The sequence below is a fragment of the Cyprinus carpio genome, chromosome A19 (genome assembly GCF_018340385.1).
Source record: "Cyprinus carpio isolate SPL01 chromosome A19, ASM1834038v1, whole genome shotgun sequence".
In the NCBI taxonomy this organism is placed as follows: domain Eukaryota; kingdom Metazoa; phylum Chordata; class Actinopteri; order Cypriniformes; family Cyprinidae; genus Cyprinus; species Cyprinus carpio.
In genome coordinates, this window is record NC_056590.1 from 1139085 (window position 1) to 1157936 (window position 18852).

At 38.4% G+C, this 18852-nt stretch overlaps 1 protein-coding gene across 9 annotated transcripts in view; it reads right to left on the bottom strand.

Annotated features, from left to right (window-relative positions):
- Positions 1-814: 814 nt before the first annotated feature.
- Positions 815-18852, bottom strand: part of LOC109092047 (protein 4.1-like) — a 69700-nt gene continuing 51662 nt past the window's right edge. For 8 of the 9 annotated variants that reach the window (XM_042776014.1, XM_042776005.1, XM_042776004.1 and 5 more), the window contains 5 exons: positions 8710-8838; positions 7282-7380; positions 6811-6891; positions 6406-6522; positions 815-3694 (listed from right to left, as the gene is read on the bottom strand). In XM_042776014.1, coding sequence (XP_042631948.1) covers positions 6424-6522; positions 6811-6891; positions 7282-7380; positions 8710-8838 — 408 coding nt within the window. In that variant the 3' untranslated portion in view covers positions 815-3694; positions 6406-6423. Of the gene's footprint in view, positions 3695-6405; positions 6523-6810; positions 6892-7281; positions 7381-8709; positions 8839-15492; positions 15871-18852 lie in introns of those variants that run through there. The other variant, XM_042776013.1, reaches the window with a different exon arrangement.

Consider the following 18852-nt stretch of genomic DNA (forward strand, 5'->3'; position numbering starts at 1 on the left):
CCTTGTGCTTGATGGGAAATGCAGTTTTACATATTTCTATCCTTATGGCTTTTATGCCTTGTCACGCTATTTTCAGCATACTATGATTTGGTATGCACTAAATCCAATCTTACATGTTAAATAAATAGAAATATATAGAATGTGAATTGGGATAGGGTGCAAAATTAACACCCTCCAAGCATTAAATATTAATAAAACAGAGTAATCAGAAACGTCAACATACAGTAATACCTGTTAGCCTACTGTATGAGTTTTAGTCTGACCCTGATATAAATGATGTTGTCATGGTCTTAGGTACAAAAAAATCTAAATATAATGTTTTGGCCAGTAAGAACCCTAAATGCATTGTAATAAATTAAACTGAAACATATATGCATGAGGCAAGTATGAAGCAAAGACAAGAAAATCTGCCACTGTGATTTCCAGCTGAATTTTTTCTTCCAATTTTCTCTATGACCTTGCTGATAAATCTGGTTTTATTTTGGACTCTGTAGTGTCGTTCTGTGTTCAACTCATCTCAGCCTGTCTCCAGGGTTATGAGTGAATCCACTGCAATCACTGCAGCCTGCTTTCATCAAGCTAAACACTGGTAATAAAGCACAACCTATGACACGAAATGCTTGGATGCTTGGGAATTGATTGGATTGTGTAAAATAGAGGCAAGGAGTTTAATAAGAAGGATTGATGTCAACCAGAAAGGAAGTTTTCATTTTAATCAAACATTACGAATGCAATAACATGCACAAAGTACAAAACACTCATAAGAAAACGTGTATTAAGAAAGTTGTGAATAACAAACACTCATGAAACTGTGTGAAGAATGTGTCTAAGTTGGAGTTTATTCAGTGCATGGTGCTATGTTGTACATTTGTCTTTTTTCAGTGACGTCAAACGAAAGAGGGGTGTGATGAGAAGAAAAAGAACCTCTGAGGAAAAACATACGATTCTTTTCTTTTCTTCAGCCCAGACCAGCATAGGAAAGGAGTGCCACAATGAAGAAAACAACACACTGAACGAACTACAACACCTCGGTCTCTGTACAGGATACTAACTAATATAAAAGCGTAACATTTTAAAATACACATTTAAAAACAGGACGTGCTGGACTCGTCAGTTTGACGTGGGGCAGTATGCTTTACACCACCGGCAGTGTTGATGCACGATATAAAATCTTCACATTCCCACTTTGATTTTCTAGAATTGAATTACCGCACCTGAATTGCCATTCTTGACCTTTAAAGTCAAACGGAGGCATTTGAATGTCTCAATGAATGACTGAGACGCATTTTAATTTGCTGTAGAATCCGTCTGATTGCTTTCACAATTAATTACCATATAACTGCTAATTAGCTCCGTTCATGGCTTATCGATTCCAATTCATCTAAAACCACTTCAGGTTGTGTGTGGATGCTCGTTTTGAAGGCTTTGCAGATCTGCTGTAGACCTCATGGGTAAGAACATACTGCCCCCTCTAGTAGAAAAGTAGAAATATACTGAAAATGAGCAGAGTTGTCCCTGCAAATCCCATTTAAAAACTGGTGGGAGCTGGTGTTTGGGATTCTGGATCTAATACAAAACATCAAAGCTGAGTTTGAGAGAGCAGGGCATCTAAAATGCAAAGTACGCACACAAACGAGAAACAAAACTGATGAAAATAAATAGAAACATCATAGAGTGTAGTTTCACTACAATACCCCACCCCATCTTCATTGGACGCCCAATCCATGATGACACAGGACAACATTACCAACAAAACAAAAGAAAAAATATTCAAGCCTTCAACAAATATGCCAAGTAATGTAACTTAAAAACACAAGAGAACATCTGAAATTGCTCCAGCATTCTGAATGAAAATAACACATTATTTTTACACCGAGAACAAAATAATACTTTCACATTTAAGAAGAACATAAAATATGGGACTTTACAACATGATGTATTCTAGATTGGGAACAGTTCAGCCAAAAATGAAAATCCTGTCATTTATTCTCTGTGTACTTGTCTTTCAAAACCTTTCTTTCTTCTGAGGAATTCAGATGTTTAACAGAATGTTCATGCTGCTCTTTTCCATTCAATGAAAGCGAAAGGGACCTGGGTGATGATACATTGATGTGTTAAGACACAAAACGGTCGGTCTGTGCAAGAAACTGAACAGTATTTATATCGTTTTATACCTCTGATTCACGCAATGTCCGAACTGTTAGAACCATTGACACTCCTGATTGAGATTGTAGATAGAGTGTTAAAGGTCCATTTGAGAGATAGGTGGCAGTAATGCACTTATAAGTCTGCAATCTGCCATAAAGCAAGCAAGAAGAAGGTGATGTCTCACATGTCTGCTGCTGTGAAGCGCGTTCACAAGAGTTCAAGCAGTTCAGACATTGTGTGAATCAGAGGTAAAAAAAACTATATAAATACTGTTCAGTTTCTTGCACAGACCGATCGTTTTGTGTCTTTACACATCAATGTATCGTCAAGAGCCGCAGGGTTTAATTTGGATTTGTTCGTGCATGTTTTTTTTTTTTTCCCCTCATAGATTCTGTTACCATTTGCCATGCATTATAGACTGAGAGACTGGAGCTAAAAATCATAATTTCTGTTCTACTGAAGAAACAAAGTCACCTACATCTTGAATGCCCTGGGGGTAAGCAGATAAACATCAAATTTTCATTTTTGGGTGAACTATCCCTTTAAATGTTATTTGCATGTTTAAACATTATTGACTTTAAACCTGTTAAATATGAATGTAAATGGCCGGAAATGAAATTAGAGAATGACAACAACTTAAAGGGATAGTTCACAAATATATATATGACACATGGAACACAGAAGATATTTTAAAGAATGTTGGTAATCAAACAGTTTTGGTGACTAATGATTACCAAAAAATCTCTTTCAAAATATCTATCAAAAAGTAAGTCATACTGGTTTGGATCGACATTGAGTAAATGATGACAGAACTATCCCTAAATTTAAGTCTTCAAAATTCTTGAAAAAGAATGGAAAAGAGCAGCTTCTAAACTTCAATTTTTTTTTTTGTTCCATTGAGAAAAGAAAAAGCTAAAATACAGTTTTGCATCACTAGATGAGGAACTTGACTTTTGGATGAACATCCCCTTTTTAGGTGTTTCAGATTATTACAGATAATCAACCAATTGCAAAAAAATATTAAATTAAGCTGTAAAAAAATAAACAACAAATTGACACTTTAGAAAATTCCCGCCGCCCAGTTGTTATTATGTGAACCATCCCTTTGGAATCCACCCTAAAAATACTATATGAATTCAAGATAAAAAGTTGCTCTTTAGCCACTGTTTTAGAAAACGATTTTGTAACATGGTTCAGTCCATCATGGAATGTCTTTGATGTGGTGGAGGTCAGGCAGGTTTTTTTGAAAGAGTCTGTCCAAGGTGTTGAGAAGAGGATGAGAACTGGTCTTTGAATTCTGCTTCTGGACACTGGACAGGAGTAGATGCTGGATGCTCAGTTTGCAGTACGGGACGCTTGAAATCTGACAGATGGTTAGGGTCTGGAAAGTGGTGTCTCAGATGGCAATGGCTGGGTGGGACATGCGCTGCTACAGGAAGAGTTTGTCCGTGAGGGGAACTCGTGGGTTGATGGTAGGAGGCTGGATGTGAGGGATCTTGCGTTGTCTTTTAACATTCATAAACCCGACTGGTCCCGTTTTTTCACCCTGCATTGATGTGAGATCAAAGCTAGATCAACAATCATCCAAGACAAACAAAACAGGACAGCATTTCTGGTAAGGCAAAAGTAAACACATCCCAAATGGGTGACGGAGTCAGTGACGAAAACCGGGATGGCCTGCGGCATGCAGACCTGAGCGGCATGGAAATAATAGTGGATGGTAAATACTCTCTGGCTGAGTGAAAGAAAGTGAAGTAAACATTGACGGGGCGAATGGGGTGAACCGGGTCTCAGCACGCACAAAACAGGGCACTGTGGGAACAAACTAACAGGGCAGCATTACCCATTATCCTCTGGGAGCTCTGCGTCTGTATACATACCACCCTGACAGCTGGTTAAACAGCACCAGACGCCCAATGCCTCAAACAAACAGTTTAAAAAAGGCCCACATTTAGAGTCCCAATGCTGAGACGCTTCACTTTCTGGACTTGTTTTTCATTTTTTTATTAAGCCAAGCTCTATACAGTCTAAACAAATATCAAAACAGATCAAAAGCAGTCCAAAATCCATGTATGTATCAGTATTGTTTTTGTTAACTAAAAAGTAAAACCATTTTGTTAATAAAAAAAAAAGATGAAATAAAATAAAATAAAATATTAGATGAAAAATAAAAAAAGCTTACAAAATTAAGCAATAATAATGTTAAAGTATTAAAATTACTGAAAAAAAATATAAAACTGAAATAAATATACATTAAAATAAATATTTAAAGCAAAAAAATAATAAAAACTGAAAATATTTAATAAAAGCTAATTCAAAACAATTTTCTTCAGCATGGACCAAAAAATAAATAGTCATTTATTAAAGACAGTAAAATAAATTGAATACAAATTTCTACAGGTGGCATTAACAACACAGAATATTAATATCATCTAATGTCATCTAATTAATATGAGGTTTCATCTAATATCTAATACATTCTAATATTAAATTCGATTCTGCATCCTCTTTGCTACCTCAATTGAAATTCTAGAGCTGAACTGGAATGTTTAAGTGCTGAATGTCGTCGACTCTGACACAAGCATGTATAACGGCTGTAAATATGGCAGTATAACAGTGCTGAGGTTTTTATTGGAGCACTGTTAATGGTGACAGTAAATCATACAGCTTAAGTGTCTGTGTCTAATTCTCTGGGATCCTATGCACTTCTTTCTGTTGGTATGAGGTTTGATATGGAGAATTTCTGTTGTTACCATCTTTTTAAGCGATCTTTGTTTGTTTTTGATGGTAAGCAATTTCATCACTGCTTTTAAAAGAGAAAATCTCAGAAATGCTGTAATGAGTTTAATGTATCATGGGAGACGGTGTGGCTGTACGGCCCATGAGAGAAGAGCTTTAAATACATGCCATAAACCCATCAAACTCCAGTGCTATTGGAGAGCTACACTAAAAGGTCTGGGCCACAGAGGGAGAGAAGGCGATATCACTGCTGCTGTACAAATACATAATTGTATCAATGCTTTGACATTCACTACATGCAATATTTAAGTGAAAGCATGGTATTGGATGAAACCATAGATCTGAAATGTATATTCTTAAAACAGGGTCTTTTTGACATGAAATCATCTTGAAATCACGTCGACAACCTCATACCAAATTTCATTTTCCATTTCTGTGTGGAAAATAACGTCTTGGTTAAGTACTGTATGTAACCCTCATTACCTGATGGAGGGAACTGAGACGTTAAGTCGTGATGACATTAGGGGTCTAACTTGAGAGCCCAATCATCTCTGAGTTTAACAGAAAACACCAGTGAAAATTGGTTAGTGGATTTTGCACGCTGAGCCACTCCCCGTGCATCCACTCAGCTCGAGCCTTAAGAAAAAGGTCGCTACGGAGACCACATCCTACCCGTAGGGAGGTGACATGTGGAGATACTGATATGGACTGACCCAGGGGGCAGTACTACATTTGGAATGGGTCTCTGAGGCGTTTTCTCTTAAACCCAGAGATGATTTGCCTCCCAAGTTAGACCTCTAATGTCGCCAAGACATAACTCGTAGTGACCGACAGATAGGGAACTAAAATTCATTTCTATACATTTTTCACAAAAGATTTGAAAGGATTTTTCTGTTTTTGAAAGAAAAACATGCCAAGATGATGCACTTCAAATAAAGCAAGAAATCCAGAAGTGTAGTTTTTTTGTCAGCCTTATGAATAAAATATGCTGAAATTAGACTGCAGAGATAAGCAATTTGGCCACATGATCTTCAAAACTTCAAAGCATGTGCATATCTGCACCAGATCTTATTTTCTTATCATTTTATCACCGAATATTGACAGCAGTCTTCTGTTAACAGCTGGCTGACAAAATGAAAGATCAGTTATTTCTTTATTTAAAGGGATAAAAAATAAATTTTCATTAACCTAAGGAAGGGTTTTTTTTTAATCATAATTTTTCAGGTTTTACTCTTTTAGCAAACTGCACCTTCTAGTTCACCATGCAGCATTTTTCAATCACTCACTTCATTTTTCCAGTGTTTGGCTTCTTATATTGATCATAATTGAATAAAACATGCTGAGTGACGATGAGAAAGCATTACCGCAAGACATCGTTTGGCATGCAGATAACTTCAATATTTCTAAAATAAAATAATATGTGCATATAATATTAATCTCTCTAGCTGTAATCGTTCACGTGCCAAAGCTTGCCGACACCAGACAATAATCAGTCAGGATGTGCAGGAGGAAACTAACCTGTGTCTCATGCAGGGGTTACTCAGGGGTGATCTCTGTTTCCTGATGCACCACTACTTTAGTCACAGACATGTCAGGGTGCTGCTCCTTCGCCTCCTTTATAGCCTGAGCGAGAGCCTGGAGAGCAGAGAGGACAGTTTTCAACCAGACCTCTAAACTTACACATTTAAAGGCCCTATGAAATCAAAATTGAAGTTTTGTGGCTTTTAATCCATGCTTGTTAGTTTTGAGGTCTTACACATCTGTTAGCAGATATATGCATTTAATTGTTCTCTTTCAGGAAAATAGACCAATGTTGATGACATAATCAATGGAAATTTTTGTCCAATAAAATGCTTTCTATGAGAATGTCAACATTCTGCATCTGTGTGGCCGACGTGGTCGTTAACTGTAGGTGCATTTCACCTTATCATGGTCAATCTCAGTGTCTCCAGTGATTACGATTCTCTTCTCGATACGGGTCTCTGAGATCCCGCCTTTCACCATCTGAGCAGAGAAAGGGAAGAGAACGAGAGAATGAGAGAGAGCCAGAAACACAGTGAAGCGAATATCTCATCTGTGCAGTACGGTAATTCTTGACAAACTTTGCAAAATGGGAAGAAACTGCAGAATGGTGATATAAACTGTAATTAACAACGGCTTTATCACATGTTCGCAGCTTCTTTGCACCATCGTGCCCTACCTTGCAGTGTGCAGCACATGCAAATCTGTTGTAAGTTGGATATTGTAAAGTTTTCTGCAATTATGTTCTGTAGAAAGTGCTAATCTTATTATACTTTTTACATATGATAATTTAACATCAATCTGTTCTTATTTAAGAGGCAGACATTGCAGGATCTTTCGTGATATTGCAGGTTTAGGCGCAGCTTCAAGTACCTTGGTGATCTGGGTTGTGGTGGTGGTGCTGACAGTCTCTGAGGTGATGGTCTGAGCACTCAACAGCATCCCAGACTCCTTCTCTGACATCACGTTGGACTATTAGCAAACAAAAACACATGCGCTTAGAACACTCTTCCATTACATCTCTCATGTATCACTTCCATCCAAAGCTATTTCCTACTACAGACCCAAATGGGAAACAGTGATAAGAAAAAAATAAAATAAAAAATAAAAACCCTGAAATGGGAGGAAACGTATTACAATGCTTTTACGTTTGGGTTCTCTCAAACAATGTTTTGCGTTTCTCACAAAATAACTGAAATATAGTTTTTTCTCCCATATTCTCAGAAAAAAAAAAAAAAATGTACGAAAGCTGCCACCGGTGCTGTATCCTTTAAAAAAGATACACATTGGTACCTTATTTACCCCTTTATTTTTGAGAGTATACTGCCCCCGTGACAGCTTTTGTATCTTTATTTCTCAGAGTGCACATCATATTATTTCTATCAGCAGTTTTGTGTTCAGTTGCAGGATGTCAACTTTAGAGAGAGACAGTACAAAAGTTTTGTTTCTCGTGGTATGCAAAAGCATTGAAATATATATTTCTTTATAAATGAAATCTTTTTTTTTTTTCCATCACCATGTACCTTTATTGTCTTCATAATAAAACAAATGCTTCCTACTAAAACAATCAAAAGTGTATTATTATATAGAAACTCTCTCCAAACCACAAAGCCAAAAAGTTAATAATTTTTCAGTATTGCCAATAGCTGATATGATATTGTACATCTGTGTAAATCTTTGGTTCAGGGGAGAAAAAGAAGAAGAATAAAGAAGATGAATAAAAAAAGGGGAAAAAATGTTTTATAAGTTTTATATGCTAATTATATTTTCTTCTATAATCTGATATATTTTTGAAAGAGTGAAAAAAATAAGCCCTTGTTATTACAGCAGTGGGACCTCTGGTGTGCTGGTTAGAAACTCTTTTAATAACTGGCCTCGGGTTATATAGTAGAGCTCAAAGAGAGAAAACTAATAGATCTTAATGATTATCTAAACTCGCTCAGAAAATGACAGCACTGCGACAGATTACAGCAAAGACTGAACACATACAGTACAGAAGAGAAGGTTATGAAAGGGATATATTCTGTTCTTAATACAGATGTGTGCCAATATGTGCACTGCTACCAAAATCCAATTAAACATCGTATATCGACCATTACTTGATTATTAATATTTGGTTATTTACAAAATCCCTACTTCTGGGTGATGTGGTTACCAACATGTATTGATGCTGATATATTTTTGCATCCCAGTTTATTTTTCATTCTTTGTGTGGGATATTTAGACAAACCCTGGCACAGCAAAAGACTAACCAAAACTGATGTCAGCAATAAGGTTGATTCAAAAAGCGCCTCAGCTCACCTGTGCAGACTCATATGTGATGGTCTTGGTCTCTGTATGCACAATCGGGATGTCCTTGCTGGCGATTTCGGTGCAAAGGGAGTTGGTGACATCAGAAATGGTGAACGTTTTCGTCTTCACCACAGGAGACTGTGAGAGGGGTCAAGACACAGTGGAGAGTGAGCAGAGAATCGCTTTTCTCACTACATTAACTTCACCTCACACAGAAAAAGGCTTAGCCTAGTGAGACTGGGGGGGGGGAAAAGAAAAGAAGAAAAACCACCGGGCTAGAACAGGTACAAAATATAGCCACTTCAATGATTTCATATGTACTTTATCACCCTTTCCAATCAAATCATTTTCTTTAATGGTGTGTAAAAGAGTAAAAATCTCTACTGACCGTATTTCTCAAACATTAATTGTATAAATCTGCCACCAAGTTGAGTTAATATTAAACTCAGAGAAATGTGTGCTGAAATTAGTGCTGTCCAATTAATCAAACATATCGCAGTCATGATATGACCTGTTCTCAGCTACTTCTGGATATGCAGCCTAAGAAAAGATGGCATGACATTGCTCACAAAATAAGTATATTAACATAAATTACCATGAAAATAATGTCTCAATTGGAATGAAATTATGCTTCACAGAAGTGCGTCCCAGTGGAGCAAAATCCATCAGGAAGCTCCACAAACACTCCTCCATTAAGAGCGAGGAGTGTTTATTCCAAAACTAGAAACATCCTCATGAATGAGAGGACCTGAATGAAGCCTTCATCACGCCTAGAAGCCCACCGTTCCTATTAACCCACAATATTTGGCTCAGATATGCAGATTATGCATTTCAAAACCATCACAAATATGGTTTTGCTTTTTCATCTTTTATCTACAGTCACTACAAGCCAAAAAAGCTTTTGATTTAGAAACATTTGGCACATGTAAGTCAAATATTATTTTCATCCAATAATGGCGCTGTCAGGTTGACAGATGATGATGGGAATGACAAATTCAAGCCAAATCATGGGCTCACCATGTGGTGCTTTCAAAAGAAGTGCTCTGTGTGACGTCTCGCAACAGTCTGCAAGTCTCCTTTCACAGTTATTAGTGCATTTAAAACTAAAGTCACTCAAAGTAGTCTATCATCAGCCAAAAGAAACCAAAGACTAGCAGAAAAGTCTTTTGCAGGGGAACTGAAGAGTTAAATCTCAGAAACCAAAAACTCTCAAGTAGCCACAAACTCACCCTAATAAGATAATGGAGAAAAAAAGGCTAAGGCTGAAAAATCTAATTAGTCTGAGATTATGTACTTTTTTGGAAAACTGTTTTGGATTATATCCTTACGATCCAGGGAACCACAAAAGAAAGTGATAACATCTCCATAAGCTGCTTTCATACAGAATGGATTACATGCTCTCAGTTAGACTGAGGAAAAATGGATTAATTATGAATATTTTGGAATATTAGACATACATTTTCCTGTCTTCTTACAAGCATAAATAAAGCAGTTGCAATTTGTCTGGAAATAAAGTTAATTTGGCTGTAACTAAGAAATTACAAAATATATTGGGCTTATAGATGACCATGACAAGAACATAATTAAGAAAATTAGATTTGCAGTGGATATGGCGATTTCAGAGTGCACAATAAAGCAACATTAGGGAGTTTCAGACATTTGAGCTTGCAGCTTGAAATTAATAAGACTTTTATGTACACCTGAAACTATTTCACTAGATTTCAAGATGTTCTAGATGTGCAAATGACTTCATAGAAAATATATATTTTACAATTTATTGATTGTACCTTGGATTTTCTTTATCATGGAATGGACCTTAGTCAGAGCAGTTGTTTTATATCACCTGAAGCAACTCAAAATCAGTATTTGAAATATATGAAATAAAAAAATAAAATAAAAAAATACACAAAATGAGATGGTCTATGACAACCTATTGAACAAGAACGAAGTGTATCCACTGACAGTGCCATTCACTAAAGAAACAGAGATGTGTACTGAGCATAATTTGCAATCACCCATCATTCAGAATGAATATTACTCTGTCAAATCCACAATCTGCTTCACTTTACTGGGACTATCCAGCATCACTCCACCAGTGTGATCCTGGATAGTCCAGACATCCAAAATTTGTGTCAAATTAAATATGGCATCTACTCTGACTAAAGTTCATAGAAGTGCAAATGCATAAATGTATTTTTTTTTTTAAATAAATAAAGCTACTTAAATGCGTATTAAATAAAAAAAAAACTACAATAAATAAAAATGCAATCTCTTCCTTCTATCCCTTCTATGCATTATGCTGTTACTCACTGCAGAGAGAGAGAGGCTGTGATTGTTGTACATGGAAATTAAATTTTAAGCTAGCATGACAGTAGTACTGATGTTTTTAAAGCATGCTAGAGTCCCATGGAAGGAGAAACAGGATCATATTTGTGGGGTGTGTAATTAAAGCCCTGATATGCTGACCTGCTAAGGGCTGATACAACATAAATACACTTCACGAAGAAGTAGACTAGTTTTTTGGCGGCATTATAGAAATCGTCCCTTTCATTATGCATCAGCTGACAATGGAGAAGAGATTTATATCTGCAAAGAGAAGCAAAGTGCAACATGTGCTGAAAAGTTGTCCAGAGAAATCCAGTGGTCACAGGGTGATGTTTGAAGCCAGCGAATAACATAAAAACTATGAAAGCTACAACTACATTTGCACATACTGAAGGAATTAGTGTTTGCAAGGCAGCAAAAAAAATTGTGTTAAAGTTCAGCTAGTAAGCTTAGGTTTTAGTCTTTGTTTGTGCATAGTATGCAAATACTAGGGTAACATCATTGTTATCAGTTAAACGTATCTCTCAAATATTTGACAATACCGTTAAAAGTTTGGGGTCAGTAGGATATTTTAATGTTTTTTGAAATAATTATTTTATGCACATTTGTTTTGGGAACAAAAAGCAAAAACAGTAATATTATTTATTATTGCAATAATATTAATAATAATAAATTATATTTGAATAAATTAAAAAATATAAATTTTAAAGCTGAATTTTCACATGATCCTTCAGAAATCATTCATATATGCTGATTTGATGCACATCAACAAAAGTATTTTTTATTTTATTTTATTTTTTAACCTATACAGTATGTTAAAAATAGTTATGGAGCATAATATCTTTGTGGAACCCCCCCCCCCCCCCCTTTGATAAATAAAATGTACAATAAAACAACAAATACCAAAAAAAAATACAACATACTTATACTATGTATACTGTAGTTATTAAAACCGATATGAATTACAATATAAATTGCTGAATAAAAGCAGTATTTCGTTTATTTATTTTGTGTAGTATTTATACTGATATCAAACTTTTGAATGGTAGTGTAAGTCAGTGGGACATTTCCAAAATTATATTTGTTTACTGTTAAAACTATTTTTTTTTTTACAGAAACAACACTTAAACCTGAAAGAACCTAGAAGCCAAAGTTTTAATTTTAGTCTGTATGGTAAATGGTTTGTACTTAATTAAATGCAGAAAATTAAGAAAAATAATAAGAACAGTTTAATTTAATCCAAACTCATCTTGCAAACACTGTAACTGAATGGTTATTTTAAGCAGTGAGTTCACAATTAAGGAAATCTGAAAAGCCAGAGAAACGTTAAGTGAATGTGTTGGCTTTGATAAATAAACCATTATGTCCTATTAAGATATCATAGTGCTTTTGCATCCAGGGTTTTTGTGTCAAAGGACATAAATTGTTTAAAACTATAAGCTGTCAATCAACATCCAATGTGAAATGGTGAAATCATTAAGAGTCCCAGAGGAAATAAACAGAAAAACAGGAAGGACCTCATCCTTTCTCCCTCTTTATTGTCTTATAATCCAAATAAGATTACTCTGAGAGCGGCTGCTGTCTCCCTGATATCTATTTAGTTTCTTTCACTGTCTCTCAAATGAAGACAAGCCACCACAGCATCAGCGTCAAGACCAGCAGGCTGCTCAACAGGAAGGAGACACGGGGGCGATGCAGTACCACTGGGTACACCTGGCAGACACAGGCCTCTTTCTTTGTGGACATGCCTATGAAGATTTGGATGTCCCTGAGCCTCAGTGTCTTTTTCTTCATCACAAACATCATCATCATCTTCATCCTCCTCCATATGCTGCAGCAGCGGCGGGCCTCCTGGCGCAGGCGCCCACCTGACCCTTACCTGCTGTCGCCTCGATGTGCCATCTCTGCGCAGGGCAAAGGGACACCAAGACAGACACAGAACAATGAACAGACATGTGGAGTGGGGAGAGACATAGGGAGAGATTGATGAGGGGTAGCAGAGATTTCTGGGTAGGTTTGAAGGGTCCGGGCTCAGGATCTGAGCTTAGAGGATGCCAGAGTGGTTTAAGTGGGCCAGATGGATTGAAGCAAAGGCCTTGAGGGTTTTTATGGCGTTGGTGGACGCCGGATTGACATTAAGATTGGCAGCAGACAATGTTTTGGCAGTGCAAATATCCATCAGTGACAGAAGAACACCATAAAAACCATCAGGGTTTGGGTGGAACGGGTCAATAAGCAAAATCCTCAGAGAATCAGATCAGTGGATGTGTCTGTCACAGAACTAGACTCGGTCATTGGCTAGATCAGACTTTACTACATCCGCAAAGAACAAACAATCATAGCTAACTAACATTTGGAATCGGTTAAATTTTTTATGTTTTTCACGACGTTTGTTTCTGTTTAGTTCTTGAACACCAATTAATACTTTTAAATAAGAAACAGTGAATCTGTGTCAGTCTTTCATCAATCTGCAGCACCAAAGCCAAATAAATTGTTCTAGTTGAGAGTTTGTGTCTGAATCGAATATGATAAAAGATCTCGCTGTTCTAAATGACCGATGGCAACAACATACAGCATGACCGGTGTTGTCTGATTTATGGACGAATGACTCTTATGAACTGGTTCTTTTAGGTAAACTGATCAAAACAACTCACAAATCAACTCATGAGTTATCAGTCTAATGACTGATTAACTGAATCGGTCAGGGGTGCATTTCCCATACAACAGTGCGACTCTCTGCTTAATTACCATACACATCATTGGAGAAATTAACCTAGCTAGTCACGTCTGTTTCCCGAAACCAATGTAACTGTCACCTATCTGTTGTCCATTTAATTGGTTCATTCTCAAATTAATATCAGATTATTGTTCTAAATAATGAACATGGCATCTATTTTTGTTCTCCGTTGTCACAGATTCCCTCTTACATCATACTCTGGGGGTTTGTGGAGTACTAGAGCAATAATGTACATGTGTACATTACATACAATCATTAAAAATAGTTCTTTCATTCTCTTGACCAACTAAAATTTGTATAAACTATATATGGAATGAAAGGTACAGATTACACGTTACAGTAACCTGCTTATTTTGCTCAAGATCTATTTCCATGTCATACTAACTATGCTACTAACCACAGGTCAAGAGCTGTTGCTGATTGTAACTATAGCTTAACAACAGAATTGTTGAACTAAGTTGATAACGAAAGAACTCACAACCTTAGTTGGCTAAGGATGCTTTTGGGAAACACACCCCAGAGCGGTTGTTGACTTATGGTACCTGTACCTTTACATGACAGCGATGTATTAAAAAAATCGCTTTTTTGAAAAGTTTCGCATAGAGACAACATTGTCAAAACGATCCCTGTTCACACAGATCCGCGATTACAACTAATAACACTGTATTATTCATGCCAGGCCAGTAGTTGGCAATGTTATTTTGTAAAGAAACACTAAGGGCCAGATTTACTAACAGCTTGCGCCAGCGCAAACTGTCTTTTGCCGTTAAAATAGTACTGTCAGGATTTACTAAAGACACACAGTGAAGAATGGATACAGTTAATTTTGTGCCTGACCTTATTGAATATGAATTTGTAGGAGTTTCAGACGCAAAATTTACGGGAAGAGAGTATTAAAATATATCATGCAATGCAATTTACTAATGTTTGCACTTGTCAAATTACTGGGATTTGCGGCATTATTTAACACTCCAAAAAAGCAAGTCTTTAAGCAGACGCTAATTTGTGCTGCTCTTGGTAGATTGTGTTTGTCATTATGGAAATGATCGACTGCTTCTGTGTTCTTTAATTTGCAAATTGTCAGTAAATCAGTCACGGAAACCTTCACTCCCATTAATTTTTAGATGGAATCAAAACCAAAATCTTTCCATTCCTTCCAATTTCTATCTCTAGTGTTAACAGAGACGTTCAACACTGGACATGTGCTTTTAAAAACTATGGATAAACATAAAAGACACTGGACAGTTTTGTTCAAAAGTGAAATCTTAAAAAGTGCATGTTGTCTTGAGAGAATTTGAGAGAATGAGTTCAAACTTTATGTTTTGAATTGGAAGGAGTGTGTAATAGGGCAGTTTAATGCGTTCAGGTCTGAGACTGGTACATGATGTAGCAGGCCTCAGCAGAAGAGGGCCGTGGGGCGAACGAACGTGCCCCTCTCTGGGCGCTTCTAGACACTCCTGCTTGTGGAGAGGAGGAGGATTGAGATGGAGATGGAATTATGGATGAAAGTGGAGGAGGACAGGACTGCGATCCAGGACAAGACTTTGCGAGGAGAGATGGTGGAGAGTAAACAAGGGGAAGGAAAGGACAGACAACCAGTGAAGGACAGGAACAGGAGGAAAAAAGAGGGAAAAGACAATGAAATGAAAAGGAGGAGGAGTCAGTTTCTTAATGGTTGCTTTTCCTATTTGCTTTTTTACTACTTTTTCCTTTTAGACCTACTTACAGCTACATCATGTAGTGTAATCCAGCCATGCGATTGGCAGATCAAAGCAGAGGAAAGCCGGCGGTAGCCATTCAGACAGCAGCAGCAGTAGTAGTAAAGGGGCATGGCTTTGGGAGAGGGTGTGGTTAGGGGTCTATAAAAGCCACGGGCAGTGACCAGATTCAGAGAGAGAGGACATCTCCTACTCTGACTGGGCCATGGCTATAGCGTCCAGCGGCCATTTGCGCTTCTGTTTGTGTCGTTCTTTATCTACATAAAGAAACACCAGTCTTTTCAGGTGCGGTTGCTGCATGGCCTGGCAGTAATGACCAAATGAGATTACGTTTACCTCTGATATATCCCCCGCTACTCTATGTACGGGTAGTAGAGGAGGCGTCTTCACCTGTGTGCACACGTGCCCACACACACACACACACACACACACACACACACACACAAACACACTGAGAGTTTATAAAATAACTGCTTAATCAGATAACATGCTACATGAGCAACATTCTGATAAAAAAAAAAAAGTTTTTAGAAAAAAATTAATTTATTGCTTTAATAAAACTTGTAATCCTTACCAAATGCAACAATTTTTTAGTTCTTTGATACACGTAGTTTCCAATTCTGTATGACTTCCTTTCTTCTTCAAAAGGGAGACAATTCGAAGATTTAAACTTCTTTTTGTATGACTTTAGAAGATCTGGAGTACTCCATGTGTCATACAGACTGCTTTTTGGCATTGTCACATCCTTTCTACTGTTTCCCACAGGGACAAATTGCATGGAAAAGAGCAACCAGCACAACTCTCATTTGTATTCCATAGAAGAAAGAAAGCTGAGCTTGATTAGCATAAGTTGTTCTTATGATTCAGAACGATTTTAACAGGCTGTCAGAACAAACATTCAGATCCAAGGGTGAAGTTCTGAACTTTTATAATTTACTGCCTGTCACATTACTATAAACAGACTATGACTAAAAACTGCATCAAACTGAGACTGAGACTCATACTGAGAAAATGTATATGTTTATTGCAATTCATTGCAGCTTTTGTTAGCAAAAACGAAAACTATTAAAAACTTTTTTATTTGTTAATTCAATGTTGCTCTGGCAACCAATTTAAATAGGTTTCCTTCAACATCTCGCTAAAGGAGGGAACGGAGATGTCACGTCGGTGATGACCGACGAATTAGGATCTCTCCAGAGAGACCAATCAACTTCGAGTGTAACTAAACAAGCCAATGGACATTGGCATGCGGTATTTCGCATCTGGCTGCCACACCCCACAGCGCAGGTATAAAAGGCAGCAGGTGCACCGCATTGATTCATGTTTTCGCAGAGAAGTTGAGCCGGTGATCCAGCAGCTCAGCGGTGGTACAGCAACTGTGGCAACAGGACGTGACATCTCTGTTCCCTCCTTCAGGGAACGAGGGTTACATACGTAACCAAAACATTCCCTTTCAGTCAGTCACTCTCAATGTCACGTCCGTGATGACCGTCGAATTGGGATCCCTACCAAAGCGCCACCAGTGCTGCCACCAGATTTCAGGAATTCATTCACTCCAGGGAACTCTCTGGAGAACTAGGCATTAAGGACGTTGCAAGCCAACTCTGAGCCGGGCCTCTCAGTGCCACTACCCTTTTGAGGTGAGAACACAGGGGCAAACAGGTTAGACATGTAGGCTATAGAATCTAGCGAAAGTGTTAGGAGCTGTCCAGAGCACAGCTCTACAAATGTCTGCTAGCGAGGCACCACGAACCAGCACCCAGGATGATGTAACACCCCTAGTGGAGTGAGCATGCAGCCTGAGCAGGCAAGGCACACCTTGTGCTTCATAGGCCAAGGTGATGGCATCCACTATCCAGTGGGCCATCCTCTGCTTGGAGACAGCCTTCCCCTTCTGCTGTCCTCCATAACAAACAAAGAGCTCTCTGAGGTCCTAAAGCTCTGAGTTCTATCTATGTACTGTCACAGTGCGCATACAGGACAGAGCAAAGCTAGGGCCCTGAAGGACCAGGTAATGGGGTCTATGGGTGGACCACTCTATGGGGTCGTGGTGGGTGGAAATAGCAGCAACGTAAACCTGGGTGGAGAGGGACAGCCTACGCTCCAACCCTTGCTGCAAGAAGAAAAGCACGGCTCTGATCGAACATTTCCCGGGCTCCTCGTGGTGAGAGGAACACCATTTGACGAACAGGTTCCACTTCAGAACATAGGCCCATCTTGTGGACAGAGCTCGTGCTGAAGCGATAGTGAGTGCTACCTCCTGGGGTAGGTCACCTAGAATCTCCGCGTCCCATCCAGAGAAGTGAAGTTTCCACAGGTCCAGACATGGGTGCCGGAGGGTGCCGCGTCTCTGAGAAACCAGAAGACCCATCAGTCATCTCTGGGTCTGGTTCGGACAACGCTACCACACCCGAAGAGGGCAACACAGTCGTGTCATCATCAGCTCGCCCTCTGATGAAGCGATCGACATCTGGTCATCAGCGGGAGCACCGAGGGATACGGATGGTGCACTCTGTCTAGCAGATAGCCCAGCACGCTCCATCGGAAACTCCACTAGCTGCGGAGTGCTTGAGGGGCAAGGAACTCCCGCTGGGGAAGCCCTCATTGTGATCCTCAAATCACCTCCGACTGGATTGCAGCAGAGGCAGAAGGACTCTGCCACCTTTGACGAAACGGAGTCTTTTATGCAACTCCGAGTTGGTCATGTCCCCACAAAGAGTGAGCAAAGAGCATGTTGCTCTTTTAGAGATTGCTTTTTTTGCGCTGAAGCATGCAGGGGAGCTGGCCAGCGCACACTTCTGGTGTGGCTGTCTACACAAAGACAATCTTTTTGCAGTGAGACCATGACCACCGCAGCTGTGCCATGATGCCCGCACTCGTTTTCTGCAATCACTCGTAACAGGAGAGCAGCAGTGATGCACCACCGCTTTTCTCCAAAACGAAAGGATGAATTAATGCGGTGCACCTGCTGCCTTTTATACCTGCGCTACGGGGTATGGCAGCCAGATGTGAAATACCGTATGCCAATGTCCATTGACTCGTTTAGTTACACTCAAAGTGGACTGGTCTCTCTGGCGAAATCCCAATTCGTCAGTCATCACTAAAAAATATTTAACAATTAATATTTAACATTTATAAACTTACTGACATATAAAGTGACTTTATTTTTCTCTTTGTGTGTGTGTGTTTCATTATTTAGAGGCCAGCAATTTAGAAACACTTTGACGATACCACAGTACTAAATAGGAAAATATATAGAAAACAGAGTGACTGAAAACAGCACTGAAATACATCCAAAAGTTTAAAACCGAGATAACTCAGAAAAGAAAGCATAATATACCCATTGTTTGTTGATATCTAATTAACTCACAA